The following is a 23346-nucleotide window of genomic DNA, read 5'->3' on the forward strand; positions in this document are numbered from 1 at the left end:
TTGAAAATTAGCTTTGACGGAACCCACTTCTGATAATTAGTTCTCATTTACAAATACAAAATTTTAATAATGTGTGTTATTCAGAGTAGCAGTTCTCAACATAGCTGACATGTTCTAGATAAATTGAATCCACTATTCACTCGCCAATGGCATTTTAAATGAGTTTAAGAAGCTTAATTTTTCCCATTTGCATAGTAGTACTGATTAAATTCCTTGCATTGAATGCATTGAAGGAATTTAAAATTCTGTTAGTGTTGGTCCGTTTGGCTCCTTCATTCCTTATTAATCTGTAATTACATGGTATGTTTTGCATATTGGAATTCTAATTAGTTTCCAGCACTCTTTCTTTGGTGGAAAATTGCTGATCGGAGACAAGTTAGCGTCATAGTATTAGGGGGATCACACTCCTCAGCCTTTCTGGCAAAGTCTATGTCAGGGTACTGGAGAAGAGAATCCGACTAATGGTTGAACTTAGGATCCAGAAGAAAAAATGCGGTTTTTGTCCAGGCCATGGTGCACTGGACCAGCTCATCAGGGTGCTCGAGGGTTCATAGGAGTATGCCCAACCAGTTCATATGTTTTTTGTGGACTTAAAGAAGGCTTTCACCCATGTCCCTTGTGGCATTCTCTGAGGGTGCTCTGGGAGTATGGGGTTCAGAGGCACTCTGTTAAGGGCCACCTCGTCCCTGTATAACCAGAGTAGAAATTTGGTTTGCATTTCCGGCAATAAGTGAAACTTGTTTCCAGTGCATGTTCCAGCAGGGTTGCCCTTTGTCACCAATTCTGTTCATAATTTTTATTACGTGTGCACTTGTATAGGCTACAGAGTGTGAGAGCAGAGCTCATTAATATTCATGACCATTCCAAATATGGTCAAAACCAAAATACTATAAAGATATTAGAGAACAATTGAGCATATTGGATTAAATCACTCTTTGACACTTTTAATGGTAAATTTCTCACTGTGTGTTTTAAGTGATTTCTGACAATCTTGCCTGGCCCTTGGTGTGTTTCAGGTGAAGCATCTTGGAATGTACTTCATCTCCTCCCAGGAGTTCCTTGCCAATGGTTATGTACTAGCCGTGCTCTTGTTCTTTGCCCTGCTTCTCCAGAGAACTTTCCTTCAGGCCTCCTACTACGTTGCCATTGAGACTGGAATCAACTTGAGAGGAGCCATACAGGTCAGTACACTGAATTCAGTGACTTTTGATTGCCCAAGTCCCTTAAAATAATATGCTAATCCTTCTACTTCCAGACAAAGATCTTCAATAAAATAATGCGACTCTGCACCTCCAACCTGTCCATGGGGGGAATGTCTGTGGGTCAGATTTGCAACCTTGTTGCCATAGACACCAACCAACTAATGTGGTTCTTCTTCCTCTGTCCCAACCTGTTTGCAATGCCAGTTCAGGTAATCTTCATCAAACTGTATTTATTATTATTTATATATGATATCTTAAGTACCTTAAGAGCTAGGAGGAGTTAGGGATGGTGAGAATTTCATGCATGTTGGGAGTTAAGGAAGTAATGCACCTACCAAAACCAACCAACTAATGTGATTTTCTTCCTCTGTGCCAACCTGTTTGCAATGCCGGTTCAGGTAATCTTCATCTGAGGTTATGTATGAAACTGTATATACTATTAAATCCATTTAATATAATTTCTTCTGCCACCTAAATACTTTGAACAGATATAAGAAATGAGCTAAAAGGAGTTTGGAATGGTGTAAGGAGTTTAGAATTGGCATGCATTCACCAACACCAACCAACTAATGTAGTTTTTCTTCCTGTTTCCTAACCTGTTTGCAATGCCGGGTCAAGTAATCTTCATGTGAGGTCATCCATGAAACTGTATATATCATTAAATCTGTTCAATATAACCCCCTGCACCCTAAATATCTTGAACAGATATAAGAAATTACCTAGGAGGAGCTGGGGATATTGTATGGAATTGGCATGCAGCAACCATCTAATGTGTTTTTTCTTCTTCTTTTATGGCTCTTTTCCACTGACTGGTACAGTACTGTACGGTTCGGGTTGGTACGGGTCATCTTTATCAGGCTTGCGTTTCCACTACCAAGAGTACCCTTTAGGTGGGCGTGGTGTATGACAGGGAGTTTTACCATTCCCCATGAGTTAGGGATGGTATAGGAAGTTTAGAATTGTCATGCACCAGCCAACACTAACCAACTAATCGGGGTTTTCTTCCTCTATCCCAACCAGTTTGCAGTGCCAGCTCAGGTATTTTTCATGTGAGGTTATGTAACCAACACCAACCAACTGATGTGGTTTTCCAACCTGTTTGTAATATGGGTTTAGGTAATATTCATTTAAAGTCATGTATGAAACTGTATATATTATTAAATCCATTCAATATACATAATGGGATTGAAACCACGCTGTCACACCATAACATGGTAATCTCAATCTTGGCCTGAAGCTGGTATTTCCCTCACATGGTTTGTTATCTGTACTTGACCCACATAGGAAGAGATTTTGCTTCAACATGTCCAATCCCTGCAAAAGTGAATTTAATTATATTTCGAAATTAAGACTGTTTCAGAGACTTCAATTAATTCAGTTCTATAGAAAATCATCGAATTTGGCAATTTGTGTAGATCACACTAACAATAATAACTGTATGTAGGAATTCTCTTTATAAATTTCTTTTTAGATAAAAACAAACTTTTTAAAAATGAAATGTACACCGAATGTTAACACAGATCTCAAAAAAATCATCGACATAGATCACAAATAAAATATTCAATAATTCAGTAATTGAAATAAAACTCTATATAAATAATCACATAAATAATCACCTTTCATAGGTAAAATTCAGTGAATCAGAAATTCCCATCCTATTTTCTTATCAAGCTGACACTTTTAAAGGAAATGAAATATATACAGCAAATGAAAAGAAAATGTAAAAATGCTGCAAACCCACTCGGTATTCGTCACACTCTTCCTGCTATTGGATGTGTTTCTCCTGAGGTTAGGGAGAGTGAAATGCCAGATACCTCTGGAAGATCTATTTTTAGTCTGTGAATGACAGTATTTTGTCCTCGAAAATCTCATCTTGTAAAATGGAGCAACACTTGACGGAATTTGTGTTTTTGTCAATGGGGCTCTTGAATGATGAGGACCTACTGTAAGTGCTCTCATTTAAATAATTAATGCACTCATTTGAGCTATGGGGAAAATTCAATAAGTCAATAATAATTAACTCTTAAAATAAATACAATTATATTATTCAAGCATTTAATAATTATTCTTTTAAAACATAAAGAGATTTTTTTCTAATATATGTATGCATGCATGTGTGTACTGTATGTATGCATCACTCTCAAGAAGCACTAGGAAGTCTCTACATTGTGCATGGCACGTACTTCGCTCCTGGGGTTGCCCATTGTTGCCTTGATTAGATCCCTGATGTATTTTCAGTGAACAACAACCTTTTTTTTTCATCACTGCATGTAAACTACACGCTCAGCTTCTCCATAGTAATACGGTTTTGTTATATCTCTATATATAAATATAATGGCTGCTAATAAAAAAATAGTTGCTGATAGTTACTATATTTAAATAACTATATTTAATTATGTTTAAATCATAAAATCTATTGCTATTTCAATCATAATTTAATGCCGTTATTTGTTCCATGGCAGCCTTGTTTTCTCGCATAAATTTTAAAAATGTTTATAATGTTGTTAATAAGAAGAATAACTTATTTATAGTTAAACTAATTGCATATAGACAAATTAGACAAGTTATTAAAAAAAACTGACATTGCAATATTTTATTTTTCTCTGATATATATTAAGACATTGAATATAAATGCAGCAGATGAAATTAAGAAGTCTATTTGGGGTAAAAAATCATCACTTTAGACACACTGGGATTGTTTTTTTTAAGGGAGTGCATCTACATAAAACATAATAAACCGATCACCAACACTGAGAAATACCGTTGAACAATGATACTGTATGAATAAAATATACATTTTATGGAAGTCTAGCAATATTCAGATACACAAATTTAATAATCAAATGTAAAATAATACAGTGTAGTCTTTATTGTAGAAACAGATAAATACACTTCATCTTTCTTAAAATTAGAAACCTAATTGCACATCCCTAAAACACACATGCTGAAAATGATAAACGTTTTGGTAAATTTATGGATAAGCATCGCGATGACCTACAAAAAGCCTTTTCAAATGTGGTTCTTGATTAATTATAATACAGATTTGACATTACAGATCCTGCGATATGACTATTGCAGATGCACATATTTCAATATCGATGATGAATTTATTTATATTGCAGCCCTGGTTGGTACCAAAAAAGCGGTGACCTTTGGATCCAACTTTAGTGGTTAAGCGGTTACTAGTGGCTATTCTACAGGGTTTCCATGCATCATTGAACTTCTGGAATAACACAATCGTTTAAAAAGATTAATTCCAGACATTGAAAGTCGGGAGATTCCATGGGTTTTGTTCAAATCATCATGGAATATCAGTGATTTATTTTTGTTCAAATTTAAATATACATGTATCGATATTTTAATATAAAAAAATTATTTGAATTATTATTCATTGTTATTGTGTTGTTTAAGTGATTGCCGGTTGACAGTGAGGAGTAAAACAGCAATCAAAAAAATTGCCTAGCCATAACAATAGCCAAAACAATTTAAAGCAATAGTGTATTCCTTAGTAGTGAATCAGTTATTCACCCTCAATTGATTCCAACCGCTCCGTAGGCTCATTCTAAGAACATACCCCTATATACATTCCTGGAAATTGCAAATTATGTAGCCAGAAGTAAATATCAGCTTCATTTCGTTTTTCAAACAAACGCTACAGCTTCCCTACATATGGATGGCTGTCCCACTTTTACCAGTTTGTCTGTTGGCTCACTGCGAATGTCGCCAGACTTGAGATGCCGAGAGGAGTTGACTGCTACAACGGGGTTTGAGTCTGGTGGACAATAATTCCAGAAAGCGGGTGAGACAAAAACAAATGCCAAAAAATTAAATAAACAAGTAAATAACAGGGTGAGAATGTGGTAAAATCTGAAAATGTGGTAAAAATCAGGGGGCTTTTCTTTTGCTGGATTGCTTTCCAAATCACTGTCGCTTGGGTTTAGGGAAGTAGGTAGGTGCTGGTAAATTAAATAGGGCTATGTTTTCAGGACGAGCCTGGGTTGTCCAAACCTTTTTGAGTTTCTTTTCAAACACAAAAGAAGATATTTTAAAGAAAGCTGAAAAACATCGACTTTCATAGTCAGAAAAACAAATACTATGGAAGTTAGTTACAAATTTCCAGCGTTCTTCAAAAAAGCTTCTTTTGTGTTTAATAGTAAACTCATTAATGTTTGAAATAAGTAAAGGTTAAGTGAATGATGACAGAATTGTAATTTTTGAGTGAGCTATTCCTTTAAATGTCTTTGTTCTTGTTGTTGTTGTCTGCTTTTTGCTCAGTAAACGTCAGGGAAAAGGCTTAGAGTGGGAACCCTAAATTTAACTGCGACAGGGCTACTGAATATGGAAAGCATTACAAAGGCGTTTTCATTCTGCTTTCAGATCATAGTGGGAATCATCCTCCTTTACTACCTCCTGGGAATAAGTGCCTTGATAGGGGCCACAATCATCACTCTTCTGGCTCCAGTGCAGTACTTTGTGGCAACCAAGTTATCAGATGCACAGAAAAGCACATTGGTGAGCTACTTTATTTTGGTTAATGTCCTAATGAGGCCATATAAATGAATAGAGATGTTTTTCTTTCTATTTAGTGTGCTTGTGCCATCTTAAGATTTGTAAAAGGATTTATTGTATTTAAGAACAGACTCAATCCGTCAATTACAGTCCTGCACAATTACATAAAGACACCCAATAAAGGGTACTTCCGTGGAGAGAATTCCAAAATAAATTTTACAATGTGAGCGCTGTGCTTGTAAAATCAAGTCAAGTTGAGCTTCATTGTCAATACGCTACATAGGACTGGACAAAAAAACATTAAAAAAACCCCATCATCATATCATGTTTCATATCATTTGGTATCCATAATTATTTACATTAGTTTTTTTTTTAACAACCGATTTAAGTATATTAGATTTTTTTACATTTAACCACTTTATTTTAATTTACCAACAATACTAAGTCAAATAGATTTAATAGTCAAAAAACAAAAAAATAAAAATAAACAAAAATAATTCATCTTTTTAACTAGCTGTAAGTTACCTAAAAAAGACGAGCACATCACATGCACACCGCTTGCAAACCATGTGCAGTTCGTTCCCTATTTGCGAGCACAAGTTGCGTGCCCTCGATTGGAAATAACAAACGTACACCCTAAGCTTATTGGCATTACTTCCAAGTTGCATGCTCTACAGCCACATTTTAATAAAACTATAACATTTCATGCCAAAACTTCATACCAAACTATTTTTTAGCGTCATTGACAATGATGTACGGTCGATAAATACTGTAACCGTTTTTATCGCCCTTATCTACCGCTAAATAAAGTAAAATGTAATGTCATTTACATTTAGTCATTTAGCAGACGCTTTTATCCAAAGCGACTTACAAATGAGGACAAGGAAGCAATTTACACAACTAAGAGCAACAATGAATAAGTACTAAAGGCAAGTTTCAGGTCTGTAAAGTCTAAGAAGGGAAGTGTTAGTAGGTTTTTTTTTTTTTTTTTTTTTTTTTGTACAGTTAGTGTGATATTCAAATAGGCAATTGCAGATTAGGAAGTGAAGTGGAGACTAAATAGTTGAGTTTTTAGTCGTTTCTTGAAAATAGCGAGTGACTCTGCTGTTCTGATGCAGTTAGGGAGTTCATTCCACCAACTGGGCAGATTGAGCGTGAGCGTTCGCGAAAGTGATTTTTTCCCTCTTTGGGATGGAACCACGAGGCGACGTTCATTCACAGAACGCAAGTTTCTGGAGGGCACATAGATCTGCAGAAGTGAGTCATTTTTCGCAGGACCACAGTGCTACATAAATAAACACAATCATAAATATGAACACAAGCTATTTTAAACCTGTGCATGCTAACTTACTGAACTACTAACTATACAAATACTATAAACACTAAACAAGACACATAATAAAAGTACTTTTCACATAAGACAGAGCAACATTGTGCAGAAGAGGTATTTAAGTTTGAAAAAGCAAGTAGTTTGATACGATTTGTGGTACATTCACTTTAGTAAACATTGTTTTCCTTATTGAAATCCTCTAAGATGGAGATTAAATAAAGTATCCGGTGCATATAGAGTGTTTCTAAGAATGGTTTGGCATACCCACACCTGTGTGAAGTGTACATAGAAAAGCATCTTTAACAGAGATTTATCATCCACATTGTTAGAATGGGCTGAATTTATACAATAAGGTCAGTGTTATTAACTCTTTGTGTTCAGAGTTGATTGAGAAGCTAAGGTAATGTGCTTTATATTTCTGCCAGAGATAATAGTAAACCTATGTCTTGTCCAAATGAAAATCTTGTCAAATATTGAACTCAAATAACACCCAAGAGGTTTTTCATCTCCCGTAGCATTGTTACTAATGTATAATGTATGTGATGATGCTTAGGAGTATTCCAGCGAGCGGCTGAAGAAGACCAACGAATTGCTGCGGGGTATTAAACTCCTGAAGCTGTACGCTTGGGAACACATCTTCTGCTCGAATGTGGAGGAGACCCGGTGCAAGGAGCTCACCAGCTTGCAGGCCTTTGCCCTCTACACGTCTATATCCAGTAAGAAGCCTCAGCTTTCACAGTTACCACATATCAGAAAAAAAGTGTCGCTTGTTAAAATCGTTTCATATAGGGTGGATGACGGGGGTTGGAGATTGTAATATAGAGGTATTGTATTTTAAGTATGGGTTAAAGCTGTGTCCTGTTGCAGCTTACAGTCTTACAGGTATAATAGCTACAGTTTGGCAGGAACAGTATATTTAAATGAAATCTTTCTGCCTGCCAATTTTAGGCAACACGACAACAGCTACGGCCATAATTTCAAACTGTATTACATTACAATGTGCATAGAGTAATATGGAAATTTGTAATCATGAAAACATTTTTAAAGTAATAAGTTCTGTCGCCTCACAGCAAAAAGGTCACTGGTTTAAGCCTCAGCTGGGTCAGTTGGCGTTTCTATGTTTAGTTAGCATGTTTTCCCACCGTTCGCATGGGTTTGCTCCAGTTTCCCCCACAGTCCAAAGACATGTGGTACAGGTGAATTGGGAAGGCTAAATTGTCCAAAGTGTGTGATTATGAATGAGTGTGTATGGATGTTTCCCAAAGATGGGTTGCAGCTGGATGGGAAGGCATTTACATAGAACATATGCTGGATAAGTTGGTGGTTCATTCTGCTTTGGTGACCCCAGATTAATAAAGGGACTAAACTGAAAAGAAAATGAATGAATGAATGTTTTAGCTGTTTAGATTGGAACGAAGCAGTTTATTTGTAAGGATAGTGGCTGTTTTAAAATATTTGTAATTTCTGGGAGACAGCACGTCTTTATCCATCAGCCTGCCATTGAGCTATGCAAAGACAGTTAATGTTGTCCACTTACAAGATGGCTACAGAGACCGCATAATAAGCCCTTAGAGAAGAAAACTCAGCATACAACTACTAACTACAGCTGATCAAATCATAATAAATCTGGTGACATTCTAAGTCAATCAGTTTCTTTTGTATGTTGCAGTGCTGTATTTATACCATATAATTGTTGCTTTGGCTTTTTCAGGGTTAATTATTGTGATCTTCCGATTGCAACAAAGAAATACTTGGAGATTTCTCTGTAGACTGATGGCATTTCATGCCGTTCAGCCTTATATTCCAAAAATGTGAGCAAAATCACTTGTCTTGTCATCACTTTAGACGTTATGCTAGAGAAACATTCAAATGCTAGCTCTAAAGTGACGTTGGTGATTGAGCAGCGATTTCTGCTGTTCTCAGTCAGCTGCAGATGTGAATGAAAGGCAAAGGCAAGTAGTTCCTCATACAAAAGGATTTTTAGACGTGTTTTTTTATATATATATATATATATATTTACCATTGAACTGTTGTATGAACACAATATCACACTCATAGCAGTGTGATGGGGCTGTATATTGTCACTTCCCACCAGTGCCGTTATACAGCCATATTGCACTGCTACGAGTGTGATATTGCTCATATATATATACATAAATGAAGAGTTCAGATGCAAAAACTTCTAAGTGCCATCTGAAATTTCCATTCGAAATGAAAAATGTTCTCACCTTAGTTTATATTAAAATTGTTAAAATAGAATTTTAAAAGGCAAATATATAGTTACTTATTTAACTCAAAAAAGGCAATGACGCTCTAAAAGGGGAAATGAAGCACTCATTTACATTATTTTGTAAATTGGATTCCACTTTAATGAAAATATATTAAACAAACTCGAGAAATGTAACAATTTAGAGGAAAACGGCATGTTTCACTATAGCTTTTAGACCTAGGGGGCAGCCATCTTGGAATATCACTGTGTCTGACATCACAGGGTTGATTCCGTTCCCTCAGCTGAACAGATACAGTGGAAGTAAAAGACTGAACACGGAGACTGGAAAGCCTAATTTAACCCAATGTCTGAAGTTGTGGACATGGAGCTGGTGCAAATACAAGCATCAGGTGTGGGTGTAATATAAAAATAGATATATTTATTCTATTTTTCATTTTTTTCCCCTTTTAATTACTGATAATTTCATGTGCTTTGGTCCACTCTCTGTATTACGCTGCCTGACGTATGAGTTTTAACTAGAGATCTGCGAGGGACAAAATTTTTAATCCCACTACCGCCAGGTTTTAGTCCGAACCCTGAGCAGCACATTTTTAACTAAATTCTTTCAAATTATCCAACAAATCCATTATTTTGATAAAGAATGTAAAATATTTTGTAAGGGTGGAAAAATGTCACCCATAACAAATATTTAAAGCAGTTAAAAGCCTCAGTTTGCTTTCTGAAGGTACTTTAATTTAACTAAAGGTCACACAGTCTTTCATCCACAAAGCCTGTTTGTTCGGTGGTCTCATTAGCAATATTAGAGAAGAGCTGTGTTGTTCAGAAGGAGAACATCCTGGATGCAGTGGAGCAAAGAGCTGCCAGGTTTATGTATGATTTACTTTAAATCAATATTTTCTACCCTAATGAATTTTCTGCGGAGGATTATGGAATTGGGATAGATCCACAAGTATCAGTTTTAGCAGAAAAGAACCAGAAAACTCAGTTGGGGGAGGAAATTCATTAGTGTGATGTAGACACACAGGAACAATGTGAATCACTGAGACAGTTGTGAAAGGGCTTGATAACATCAGCAGTTCTGTCAGCAGTTCTGTTCTCTAAAAATATATAATTTTCATCCCCAGTAGGTTTTGGAATCAAAGCAATGTCATGTTTCTAAAAAAGCATCAGTGGAATGAACTTGTCAACCCATTCTGGACATGATTGAACTTAATGTGATTTAGTTCTAATGGCAATTCTGGGTGCCATCCGTTCTTCAAAGAACATAAAGGTCATCTTAGAGTAATGGATCATGTCAGTAGGAATAACTGCAGGCCATATATTCTCTACGCATTGGTCAGTGTATTTTGATTTAGAGACAATTGCAAATATTGTTTAGCAGCATACCTTGAGGCAAGAGCTGCTAATGGTTTAATATCTGCGACAGTTCAGTCACTACACTATAGATCAAAAATCAAAAAATAGATTTTTTAACAATCCCATACAAATCAAGAGAGATCAACCTAAACAGTTACCTAAACAGATTTAAGTATAGTTGTATGTCTGAGTTACCCGCAATGAACAACAGAAAAGTTTTTGGTTTTCCATGTGGTCTCTGGTTGACTAGAGCCTACTACTAAAGGTCTGCACGGGACAGTTTTTTTCAGGCTACATCTACACTAATCCGGAATTTTTTTTTTTTGTCTAAAAAAAGGTCTATATTCACACTACCATTTTTTTTCCGCCATCCATATAAAAATGACTGAAAATGCTTTCGTTCAGTATATTTACAGTGCACCTGGAAAGTATTCATCGAGCTTTACCACATTTCTTTATGTTACAGCCTGATACTAAAATGAATTAAATTAATTTATTTTCTCAAAAATTCAACACACTATACCCCATAATAACAATGTGAAATTGTTGCAAATTTATTAAAAATAAAAAAGTATTTATCATGTCATACTCTCATGTCTTTGCAAAGAAACTGGGATTAAAAGATCTGTTCCAACTCTCTGTTATCAGCTGCACCTCAAGAATGAGTTTACAAGTTTAGAATGTTTTTAAAACAGTGCATTTTAGTAATAAGCTCTCTGTCATTGTTCTGTGTTATCTGGTGTAAAGCAAGAGTAGCAAATATATTAACTCGCAACTAATAACTAATGGAATAACTATATTTTCCATAACTAATGGAAAAGCTTTGCAAAAACATCTGCATACCATGATTTTTTGCTGTTGTTGTGTTGTTGAAACGGTCCAAACGAAACAGTGAATTTTAATTATTCAGCCATTTCCAGCCACTAAAATCACCTAAAAATAACTTTAATTACAAGTTGCAGCTGGTCTAATGCTTCCAGCCATGATTGCATAATTCATATTGTGGCCTGTTTGGCCTTTTACTTACTGCTTTCTTATATATTTTTTAATTCTACTAATATTTAGCTGTTTTATGCTTTTTACTTTTTTAATGAACATTAACCCTCAAACTTCCCCTAGGACATTTTTTGGGCAAAATCATTATATTTAGATTTTTTTTTTAAATAGTTGCCTTAATTTGAACAGTTCAAAACTTGGCTACTTTGTCAAAGTTTGCCTTCTGAAAACACACACACATACAAAAAAGAAATTCAACTATGTTAAGTGGTTGGTCTCCAAACACTGCAGACACCTCAACGGAAACCCTGTCCTGCCTTCAACTGATTGGAGAATGAAGCATAAGTGACTGATGTAACATGAATTTTTCTTTTCAGAGTTGAATTTTTTCAACTGCAAGCGCACAGCACGCAACAACAAAAACGCAAGGCGCAGCAGGTGGTTGAAACATGAGACACTCAAGGTGTATAAGCAGCGCACAAAACTCTCACGGCCATTAGTTATTCATTTTAAAAAGGCACCTCTCCACCATAGCTTAATTTGTGCCAGAACAAGCTGGATCCAGAACCTCTGAAATCTGAGCTGGCATTGTACATTTGAACAAACCCCCTGCTCACACGCACCCCCGCCCTTAAAACCAACAAAATGCCAACCAGTCATATGCCAAAATGAAGGTCTGAACCTATACATCGTATTCAATGAGTCAAAATACTCACACACACACGAACACACAAAGACCCCTCCCCTACCTCCACCCCCCCATCCCCCCCACCACAATATGTGACTGGTCCTCGCATCTTTAGTCTATGGTTGGTCTTAAATGACTGCAATAATATTTTAGTTGGAACGAAAGCAATATTACTCATGACATAAAAAATAAGCATATTTTTACATAACTATACAACTGAATTTGCGCAAAATAATGTAATTTTTTTATTTATTACTTTTTACTACTTTACATTCTTAGCCAATCATCATTAGTTATGTGGTTGTCCCACCAGTAAACACAATTTGCCACTTCAGCAAATTCATACATTTTCTTTTTGGCTTAGTCCTTTTATTAATCAGGGGTCGCCACAGCAAAAGGAACTGCCAACTTATCCAGCAAATGTTTTACGCGGCGAATGGCCTTCCATCTGCAACCCAACACTGGGAAACACCCGTATACTCTTGCATTCACACTCATACACTACATTTAGTTCATCAGTTGACCTGTACCGCATGTCTTTGGACTGTGGGGGAAACCGGAGCACCCAGAGGAAACCCACACGAACATGAGGAGAACATGCAAACACAGAAATGCTAACTGACCGAGCTGAGGCTCAAACCAGCAACCTTCTTGCTGTGATTCAATTGTGCCACCCACTGTGCCACCGTGATGCCCGGACTTAATTCAACAAAGTAAAAAAATAAATAAATAATAATAAAAATTTGCCTTAATTTGTCTCATTGGAAATGAATGGGGAATACTAAAATTAAAAACTTTCTTTGAATCTGTACTTTTAGATGTATATAAATAAAATTATTTTAATGCATAAATTGATTGATTTTATTTTATTAAAGACAGTGACATGACATTTATTTTTAAATAAACAAATTGGGTTCACATTTGAGATCTTCAAACCCAAAAAGTCCACAAGGGAAGGATTAAATGCAATATCAAGACATTTAACCGATGCTGAGTATAGTGAACGCCTCAGTAACATCTGGATGGAATTGGGTCAGAAACGTGAGTAGCTAAATCGGAAGCATCTCAAAAACCAACAAAGCACTAACTCAAATAGAACTAAATCAGCAATGTGTTTGCATGCTAGTGCATTATCTGTATGAAATACCTTTGAGATTTATAGTTATCAGCTAAGAGGGATTACAGGGATTTAAATTAGTCCATAGGGTGCCCATTATAACATTAGCAGACATCTGTGAGTTATGAATGTAGTCAGGTCTCGTTTGCCCTCATTTAACGAAGCATGACGATGTAAAGTTCGTAAGAATGATAGCATGCTATTAGCAATCACTTTATAGCAGTTGCTGAATGTTAATTATTTAAACAGTTCCTGGTATTTGCTGATTCGCTAGCCATCTTGCTTTACTATCTTTGTTTGTTAATTACTAGGATTAAAACATCCACTCATTCACTGTCAGCATCCAGCTGGCACACACATTTTGCGGATACAGCATCCCTCAGCACTTTTCTTTTTGAATGTGGGGTTTTTGGAAGAAGTTCTTTACATGGTGAAAGACAGGATTCAATGCAAGCTATTTAAAAGAGGAACATTCATGGAGTTGCACTTTTTAGTATGTAGGTTAGAAACTAGGGCACGCATTATAGAAATTAGGATTTGCCCCCTGCTGGCATGGAATAACCAAACAAACAAACAAACAAAAACAAATATCACACCTTCATGTACATGCATTTTTAAATTTTTTATATATTTAAAACTTTATTTTATTTTAGTTAATTTATTTTTTATTATATTCTATTTTATTTTCATATTTTATTTTATGATATTTACATTTATTTCATTTTATCTGCATGTTTTATTTTATTTATTGACAGGCTTACATAATATAATTATATTTATCTGCATTTTATTGTATTTTGTTTATCTGTATACGCAACATTATTTTTATTTACATGCATATTTAATTGTATTTGCATATTTAATTTAAATAATGTTATCTGCATATTTTATTTTATTTATCTGTTTATGCATATTTTCTTTTATGCAATCTTTGTACATAATTTATACATAATTAGAACATACAGAATTTTATCTGCACATTTCATTTTATTTGCATATTTTATTTAATTTATTTTATATGTAGTTTTTATACACAAATATAACATACATAATTTTACTTATCTTTTTATGTTATTTTATTTTAGATTTTTATTTTATTTGCACATTTTATTTGATTGTAATTATCTGTAAAGGCTTACATAGTTTTATTATATTTACCCGCATATTTAATTTTATTGTGTTTTATCTATCTTCATCTGCATACATCATTTTATTTCATTTCATTTATCTGTGTACACATTTTATTTTATTTATCAGCTTATTTTATTTTATTAATCTGCATATGCATACATTATTTTTCATTTATCTGAATATTTTATTTTTGATTTATTTGCATATTTGATTTTATGTTTTATTAATTTGCATATGCATACAAAATTTTGTTTGATTTATATACATATTTTATTTCATTTATATGCATACGCAAACATTATTTTTTATTTATCTGCATTTTTTTTTTTTTTTGTTTTTTGCTTTGCGAATTATTGCCCCCCGTTTAGTTTTTTCCCCCAAGTTCTGTTTAACGGAGAGCAGTTTAAGTAATAGTTTTAATTACTCATCTCTAATAACTGATTTATTTTATCTTTGCCATGATAACATTAAATAATATTTGACTAGATATTTTTTAAGACACTTCTATACAGCTTAAAGGGACATTTAAAAGCTTAACCAGATTAATTAGGTTAACTAGGCAGGTTAGGGTAATTAGGCAAGTTATTGTATAACGATGGTTTGTTCTGTAGACTATAGACTGTAGACTAAAAAAAAAAAAAGCTTAAAGGGGCTAATAATTTTTTTTCCCTATAATGGTTCATAAAAATTTAAAAACTGCTTTTATTCTAGCCGAAATAAAACAAATACGATTTTTTCCAGAAGAAAAAAATATTATTAGACATACTGTGAAAATTTCTTTGATCTGTTCAACATAAATTGTGAAGTTTAAAAAAAAAGAAAAAAAATTCAAGGGGGGGCTAATAATTCTGACTTCAACTGTAATTGTATTTAAATTTATTTGCATGTTTTATTTTATTTGCTAATTTAATTTAATAATATTGTATCTGCATATTTTATTTAATTTTATTTCATTTATCTGTATATGCATGTGTTATTTTATGTATTTTTATACATAATTTTATACATAATTATAACATACATAATTTTACTCATCTGCATATTTTGTTTTATTTGAATATTTTGTTTATTTCATTTGCATATTTTATTTACTGTTATTTACATTAATTTTATTTTATCCGCATGTTTTATTTATTCATTCATTTTCTTTTCGGCTTAGTCCCTTTATTAATCCGGGGTCGCCACAGCGGAATGAACCGCCAACTTATCCAGCACGTTTTTACGCAGCAGATGCCCTTCCAGCTGCAACCCATCACTATGAATGCATGTTTTATTTGATTGTATTATTTTGCATATGCCTACATAATTTTATTATATTTACCTGCATATTTCATTTTATTGTTTTTTATTTATCTTCATGCACGTACATCATTTTATTTCATTTCATTTCATTTATCTGTATAAACACATTTTATTTTATTTATCAGCTTATTTTATTTATCTGCATATGCATACATTGTTTTCATTTTTCTGCATATTTTAATTTTTTATTTATTTCATATTTTATTTTATATGGTTTATCAGTTTACATATGCATACATAATTGTATTTGATTTATATGCATAATTTATTTTATTTGCATATTTATTTTAAAACAATTTTATTTATATATTTTATTTTATTTCATTTATCTGTATACACATTCATTACTTTATGTATTTTTATACATCATTTTATACATAATTATAACATACATATAACATACATACATCTATTTTTTATTTGGCATATTTTATTTAAAGTTATTTACATTAATTTCATTTTATCTGCATGTTTTATTTGATTGTATTTTTCTGCATAGGCTTACATAATTTTATTATACAGTATTTCCTTGTATATTTTATTTTATTGTGTTTTATTTATCTTCATACGCATGCATCATTTTATTTTATTTCATTTCATTTCATTTATCTATATAAACATATTTTATTTGATCTTTCAGCATATTTTATTGATATGCATACACATACATTATTTTTTTTATTTATCTGCATATTTTATGTTTTTATTTATTTGCATATGCATACATACTTTTTATTTAAATGCATATTTTATTTTATTTGCATATTTTATTTAATTTTTATCTGCACATATTTATTTCATTTATTTAATCTGTTTACACATATTTTATTTTATTTGTAATTTTTATACATAATTGTAAACATAATTATAATATTAATATTTTTACTTATATGCATATTTGATTCTAAATATAGATATTTTATATTTAAACATTTTATTTTATGTGGCAAATATTTTTTTTATTTTTTATTTTTTGCTTTGTTGATTTTTAAAATATCCCTGTCTTATATACTCTTTAGCTATTTAGCTATATAATCTTCTCTCAGATCTGTTTGAGACATGAGTACAAATTTGAATCCTAGATTCAGAATAACATACAGAAAAGCAGTAATATATTGTGCTTACAGATACATCTATATGTATGGTGCTATATAGTATTGCTAGATAAGTGTTAGTGTTCTTATACTCATTTTAAGGAATTTACTTGCTCACCTTGAGTAATGGTAGAGGAGCTGTACTACATCTCAGAATGTCTTTACTATTAATGATAGTAAATTCTACTGAGTAAACAACATTTATGTTTTGCTTACTTTTTTGTAAAAAACCGCATTGTTTGTTTGTCTTCACAGTATTTATGAACACCGCTATTCCCATTGCTGCAGTACTCGTTGTAAGTATAAGGAATTCTACATACGATCTGTTGATTTATTGAAATAGCAGAGTGAAACATCAAATGTTATTCTTACAGACATTCGTGGCTCATGTGCATCTGTCTGACGATGCGGATTTGTCTCCTGCTGTGGCCTTTGCCTCCCTGTCGCTCTTCCATATCCTGGTCACTCCTCTCTTTCTGCTGTCCAGTGTTGTGCGATCCACTGTCAAAGCCCTGGTCAGGTCAGATACACACCAGTAGAAAAGGATACATTTCATTTCATTTGGTTTCATCACAGACAGTTATCCAATGTTGGGGAATGTTACTTAAAAAGTATGTATATATATATATATATATATATATATATATATATATATATATATATATATATGGGACAATGTGAGAGACCATGTACATCTTGGATATTTCATCATAAATATTATCATTTATTTTAGTGGAACTTATATAATAATTACCACAACTAGCCAACCATAAAATCTAAAAATAAATGATGATCCTGCTTAAGAAATGCAACAAAAATAGAGTAGACATATTACAGTATTAGTTTTAGAGTGTTAATTAAAGCATATATTTTTAGAAAATATAAAAATAACATTGACATCTGTCCACGCATAATATGGAAATATGAGTGTAAAGTACTGTCAAAATCTACTGACATGGTTTAATTTTTTTGCTTCTGTTGATTATTCATGCATGTCAGAACACTACTAAACTAGTTTTAGTGCTTAGTGGCTACATCTACACCTTTGAATATGTCACCTGCATTCTTAACCAATCATTATCAGTTATGTGCCACCCCTACACACAACACGCCAGTCATCGTTAATTATTTGGTTTGTAGATCATATAAAGATTTTTAGTTCTTTATAACAATAAAAAATAAACTTGCTAATTAGCTAGTGCTACACTGTAGTTGTGAACAGTTTTTAAGCCATTTGTACCTTACTATACAACAACAACCCAGACAATATATCACGTTAAACTATTAGAAAATGTTAATAAAAGTCACTTTTTCCTACTTTTTAAGGTTAAAAGTTGTTGGAAGAAAGATCAATGTCTCAGAAATGCAATTCAAAAGCACACATAAAAACATGAATCACAAAATACAGAAAACTGCTAATTTATGGATATTATTTTACAGTGTATAAGGCAGATGACAGCAGGCATGTAACAGTTTTTTCTCAGCAGTTAATGAATAATTCAGAGGCCTTAAAATTGCATTTCAAATACGATCCAGTAGACTTTTATAAAATGAACCATATTTATATGCACCGCTTAATTTCTGTTTGGCTTTTTGCTGTAGACATATGACAGTGATACAACCAACAGCAAGAGTTCAGGATTTATAGATTTTAATTAACCGCTCAGGAAGAGAATGAATCGCTTCTGCCTGTTTCAATCTTTTTCACTCTTCATCACAGATACATTCTCCTGTGAAGAAGCAAATGTGTGTCTGTGTGCCTTGGGTTAAAACTCATCAACCCAATGACGTGGAACACATTTAGAGAGTGAAGGCTGTATTTATAGTGTACAAACAGGTCGTTGATCAGAGCTGTCTGGAAAACAGGCCATATGTGACTCTATATATATGACTTGGCACCAGAAGGAAATTGACTAGCTGCTAGAGATCAGAATTTTTCCTGATAGCATCAGTTGCTTCCATTGACTTTACAACATCATTTCTTGGCAACAGTGTGCTTTAGACTAGAACATAAAATATATGTATAGCCTTCAAATCTTGTTTTATTTTCTCGATGTTGGACTGTGGTTCTATTTTAGAGTGGGGATGAAGGGTATGTAATAGGTTACATGCAAAGATGGATTTTCTATCCATTTCTTTTTTAGTTAAAGGTCCCATGAAGTGCTTTGAAAGTGCATTTTGTATTTGAAGATTGACGTAACATCAATTGAAACATGAAGACAGGGCGAGAAATATACTAGCCAAAAACAGCCATTAGCTCCAAGTGTATCCGTCTGCGGACTGCAAAACGGGGGCGTATCATGAAGGGGCTTAACTGAAATTAAAATTAGAGAGAGTAACTTGCAGTTATCGAAATCCCTTTGAACCATGCGAGATGTCACAACGACATGTTGTTGGTTAGTTGGCGGAAATACTTACCAGAGTACATTTTCACCAAATATTTTTAATAATGAGTCTTCTCCAAGTTTATCCACAACCCATTCAGTTAATATGTTATTATATTTATTTAACTAGCAACTCCACCATGCAGCTCACACACTTCATCCGTTTTGTCATGACAGCCTGCTCGGCGTCGCCCCCTGTGGTTGCAAATAACAGTACAATGGCGACCACATCACGTTTGACAGCCTCTGCAATTTGTGGCTGTACATCAAAAACTATGATGGTTGGGTTTAGGTTTGGGGAACATGTAGATAATAACAATTATAGTGTGGTTTAGAGTTGTGGTAGGTATAGACATTCATAACTATGATGGTTGGGTTTTGGTTTTGGGAGGGTGTAGACCGTAATAATGATGATAGTTGAGTTTAGAGTTGGGAAAGGTGTAGATGTTTGTAACATTAGTGGTTGGGTTTAGATTTTGGGAGGGTGAAGACGTTAATAAAGATGATGGTTGGGTTCACGTTTGGAGAAGGTGTAGACAAAAATAATGATAATAGTTGGGTTTAAGTTTGTGGAAAGTGTAGACGTCAATAATGATGATGGCTGGGTTTAGGGTTGTGGTAGGTGTAGACATTTATAACTATGATGATTGGGTTTAGGTTTGGGGAACGTGTAGATGTCAATAATAATGAAGGTTGGATTGAGGGTTGTGGTAAGTATAGACATTAATAACTGTGATGGTGGGGTTTAGTTGTAAAGAAAGTGTAGGATATGAAGTCTGAAATCGTCTTGTCTTCTGTCTTGTCGTCTTGTCTTCTTGTCTTTAAGTGTTTTTTATTTTATTATTATTATTATTATTTTTTACCTGTGAGTAACCCTTCCTTTTCTGGAGAACCGTGGGAGGATTATCATGAAAGAGTTTTTTTTTTCTTTCACGAAAATGAATTTTTTTCCTTATTTCTTTAATTAAATTCAGTTTTTTATGAGCCCTGTCAGAAAAAATGAGCTTTTATTTTGGTATTTGATCAAACAGAGAAAGAAGAAATTTGTCCTTTTTTTGTGATGGAATATCACTCGATATACTGTATTGATTTTTCTTGTTTGATTTGGGTTTTTTTTGGCCAGTGTTCAGAAGCTCAGCGAGTTTTTCTCCTGTGATGAGATTGGAGGTGAACAGGAGCCCAGAGCAACTGTCGTCCCTAATTCAACCAATCACAACAAGTATCAGGCACTGGTAAGTCAAGTCAGTTCATCATAAACACTTACTCTCACCAAGAGCAAAAGAAACGACAGTTAAAATGTCACACTGTTACCAAATAAAATGTTTCGTTTCATTCATTCATTCATTCATTCATTCATTCATTCATTCATTCATTCATTCATTCATTCATTCATTCATTTATTCATTCATTTATAAAATAGTTTTTTTTATTCATGATATAAATAATATTAATTAAATTATTTATATAACTTTTTGTTATATAAATAAACAATCAATGTAAACACTTTATTGATTTTATTATTATTATTATTATTATTATTATTATTATTATTATTATTATTATTATTTTATTATTGCTACTACTATTACTATTATTCATATTACTACTACTATTATTACTATTATTAATATTATTTTATCATTATTATTAATATTATCATTATTATTATTGTTATTATTATTAATAATACTATTATTATTATTATTATTATTATTATTATTATTATTATTGTTATTTATTATTATTATTATTATTATTATTATTATTATTATTATTATTACAGCCTGACAATAGAATATTCCATTTTGTATATGTTATTTATTCAAACTTCAGCTACATACTTTAGGCTTTTAAAACTACTTCATACAGTACTTCAATGTCATGCTTTTTCTGTAAAGAGATAAATACATTTATTTAGATGTTAACTTTTAAAAATCTGTTTTGTTAAATGTTTTATAAATTAAATATGTGGATATGTACTATTTAGGCAAAAATGTGAAAAGGGCGACAACAGAAATGCATAGATATTCATTATTTTGATAAAAAAATCTGTTGTTGATATGAATAGCTCTTAAAAGGACAATTCACACAAAAATGCTAATTCTATCATCAATTACTTCAATTGTTCAATACCTGTGAGTGTCTTCTGTTAAACATGTGAGGGATAATCAACGGCTTTCCATGTGTTAAATGATTTTATACAATAGTTGACTGACTGGTTCTTGAATCTGATTGGCTGACAACCGTGCTATATTCTGCTATATCAGAACTCGTACAGCCTCTTCACTCTTGTGTATTACTCCTCTCACATGAGTGTGAGGTCTTCAGTTTGACAAATATTGCAGCTGTTGGACAGCAATGTACTTTTGAGTCTTTTTTTTAGACTAGAATGTATTTTTTTGTAGCAGAGCAAAGATGGTTGACGTTGTCCATCCACAAGATGGTGACGGAGACCTCATAATAAGCCCTTAGAGGGGAAAAACTACAGCTCAGCAAATCTGGCTTATAAACCTGGCAAGTGACATTCTATGTCTATCTCTCTCTCTCTTTTTAATAGCAGTGCTGTATCTATACAATATAATTGTGGTGTAATGAGTGTGAGATGGGACTCAAATATCAGAAATGTATGTATTTTGTGTTCTCCACTCTTTGTATAACCCTGAGTTACTTTTTGGATGGCCATCTGTTTGTTTCTAATGAGTCTTCTGTTTTGTTACTGCAGACTAGCTCAGTAAAATGAAGGAAAGAAGAAATGCCTGCATGTGTTTAGAGTTTTTCCTCATTGCAAACACAACAGTAATCTGGTAGTGATTGCGCTGCTTTGGCTTTTTCGGGGTTAATTATTGTGATCTCTTGATTGCACCAGAGAAATACTGGGAAATCTCTGTAGACTGATGGCATTTCATGCTGTTCAGCCTTATAATCTTAAAATGTCAGCAAAGTCACCTGTTTTGTCATCACTTTAGATATTATGCTAGAGAATTATGCAAATATGAGCTCCAAACTGCCGATTTGACTTTAAAATAACTACATTCTTGCTTTAAATACGCTTAAAAGTTGATTTTGTAGCATAATTGATGAGTATTTTTCATAGTTTTGCAGATTTCCCATCCGCCATTACCCGTCCTCATTGGTTTCATGTGCAGCACATGGGAGTTGCTATATGGTAACTACAAACATTTGGGAAAGCGTGTTTATTTCAAACTATGATCAAAACTGAGTAGAACTACCTGTTCTATTCAAAGAAAATAATGCACACCCTCCAGCCAATCAGAATCAAGAATTTTAACAGATCATAGTATAAAATCGAAGATATTTTGAAGAATGCTAGTATCTGGCACTTATTGACATCCATAGTATTTTTTTGCGTACTATGGAAGTCGATGGGTACAAGCAACCAGCATTATTCAAATTATCTTCTTTTGTAAAGCTCAAAGGTTTAAAACCATGTGAGGGAGAGGGAGAGGTTTTTTTTGTGAACTATTCTATTAGTAGTTATTCTGCCACAATAACCGGCCATAACAAGTGCCATATTGCATTTGGATGGCCTATATTGTTTTCTAGGACTGTGGCTATACATGATTTATGTTTGTAGTATCATAGTATAGTTAGGCATGGAGAGTTTATTACACTATAAGAGGCTGTTCAAGCTGAGCTGAATTAGATATGTTGTTTTTCTCACCTCTAATAAAGCCTCTGAAGGTTGTGAACCGTAAGCGCCCTGTTAGAGAGGACTGGAACAGCTTTGCCCTCCAGAGCGAGCAAGAGGACGAGGTGCTGGCGGTGGGGGATGAAGATATCTGCATCAAGGTGAGACAGGTTATTTCTATACCCTGGCAGGAAATGAGAAATTGAGCTATATGAAGAATTTATTGAGAATGATAAAAACAGTCATTCTGTGTTTTGTCTATTACAGATAACAAATGGATATTTCAGCTGGACTGAAGGCACCTCAACGTTGTCCAATGTGAATATTAAGATTCCTTTTGGTGAGTCAAAATAAATAA

At 33.3% G+C, this 23346-nt stretch overlaps 1 protein-coding gene across 5 annotated transcripts in view; it reads left to right on the forward strand.

The window, feature by feature from the left end:
• Positions 1 to 23346, forward strand: part of abcc8 (ATP binding cassette subfamily C member 8) — a 131278-nt gene that overhangs the window by 34295 nt on the left and 73637 nt on the right. For all 5 annotated transcript variants that reach the window (XR_015525736.1, XM_087310752.1, XM_087310751.1 and 2 more), the window contains 9 exon segments: positions 1017 to 1181; positions 1256 to 1411; positions 5580 to 5714; positions 7595 to 7757; positions 17211 to 17251; positions 17330 to 17475; positions 20463 to 20571; positions 23033 to 23149; positions 23256 to 23328. Coding sequence is in view for 4 of the 5 variants with exons in the window: in XM_087310752.1 (XP_087166878.1) it covers positions 1017 to 1181; positions 1256 to 1411; positions 5580 to 5714; positions 7595 to 7757; positions 17211 to 17251; positions 17330 to 17475; positions 20463 to 20571; positions 23033 to 23149; positions 23256 to 23328 (1105 nt within the window). In the remaining variant the exon portion in view is untranslated.

The sequence above is a fragment of the Danio rerio genome, chromosome 25, assembly GCF_052040795.2.
Source record: "Danio rerio strain M-AB ecotype USA chromosome 25, GRCz13ab, whole genome shotgun sequence".
Taxonomy (NCBI): Eukaryota; Metazoa; Chordata; class Actinopteri; order Cypriniformes; family Danionidae; genus Danio; species Danio rerio.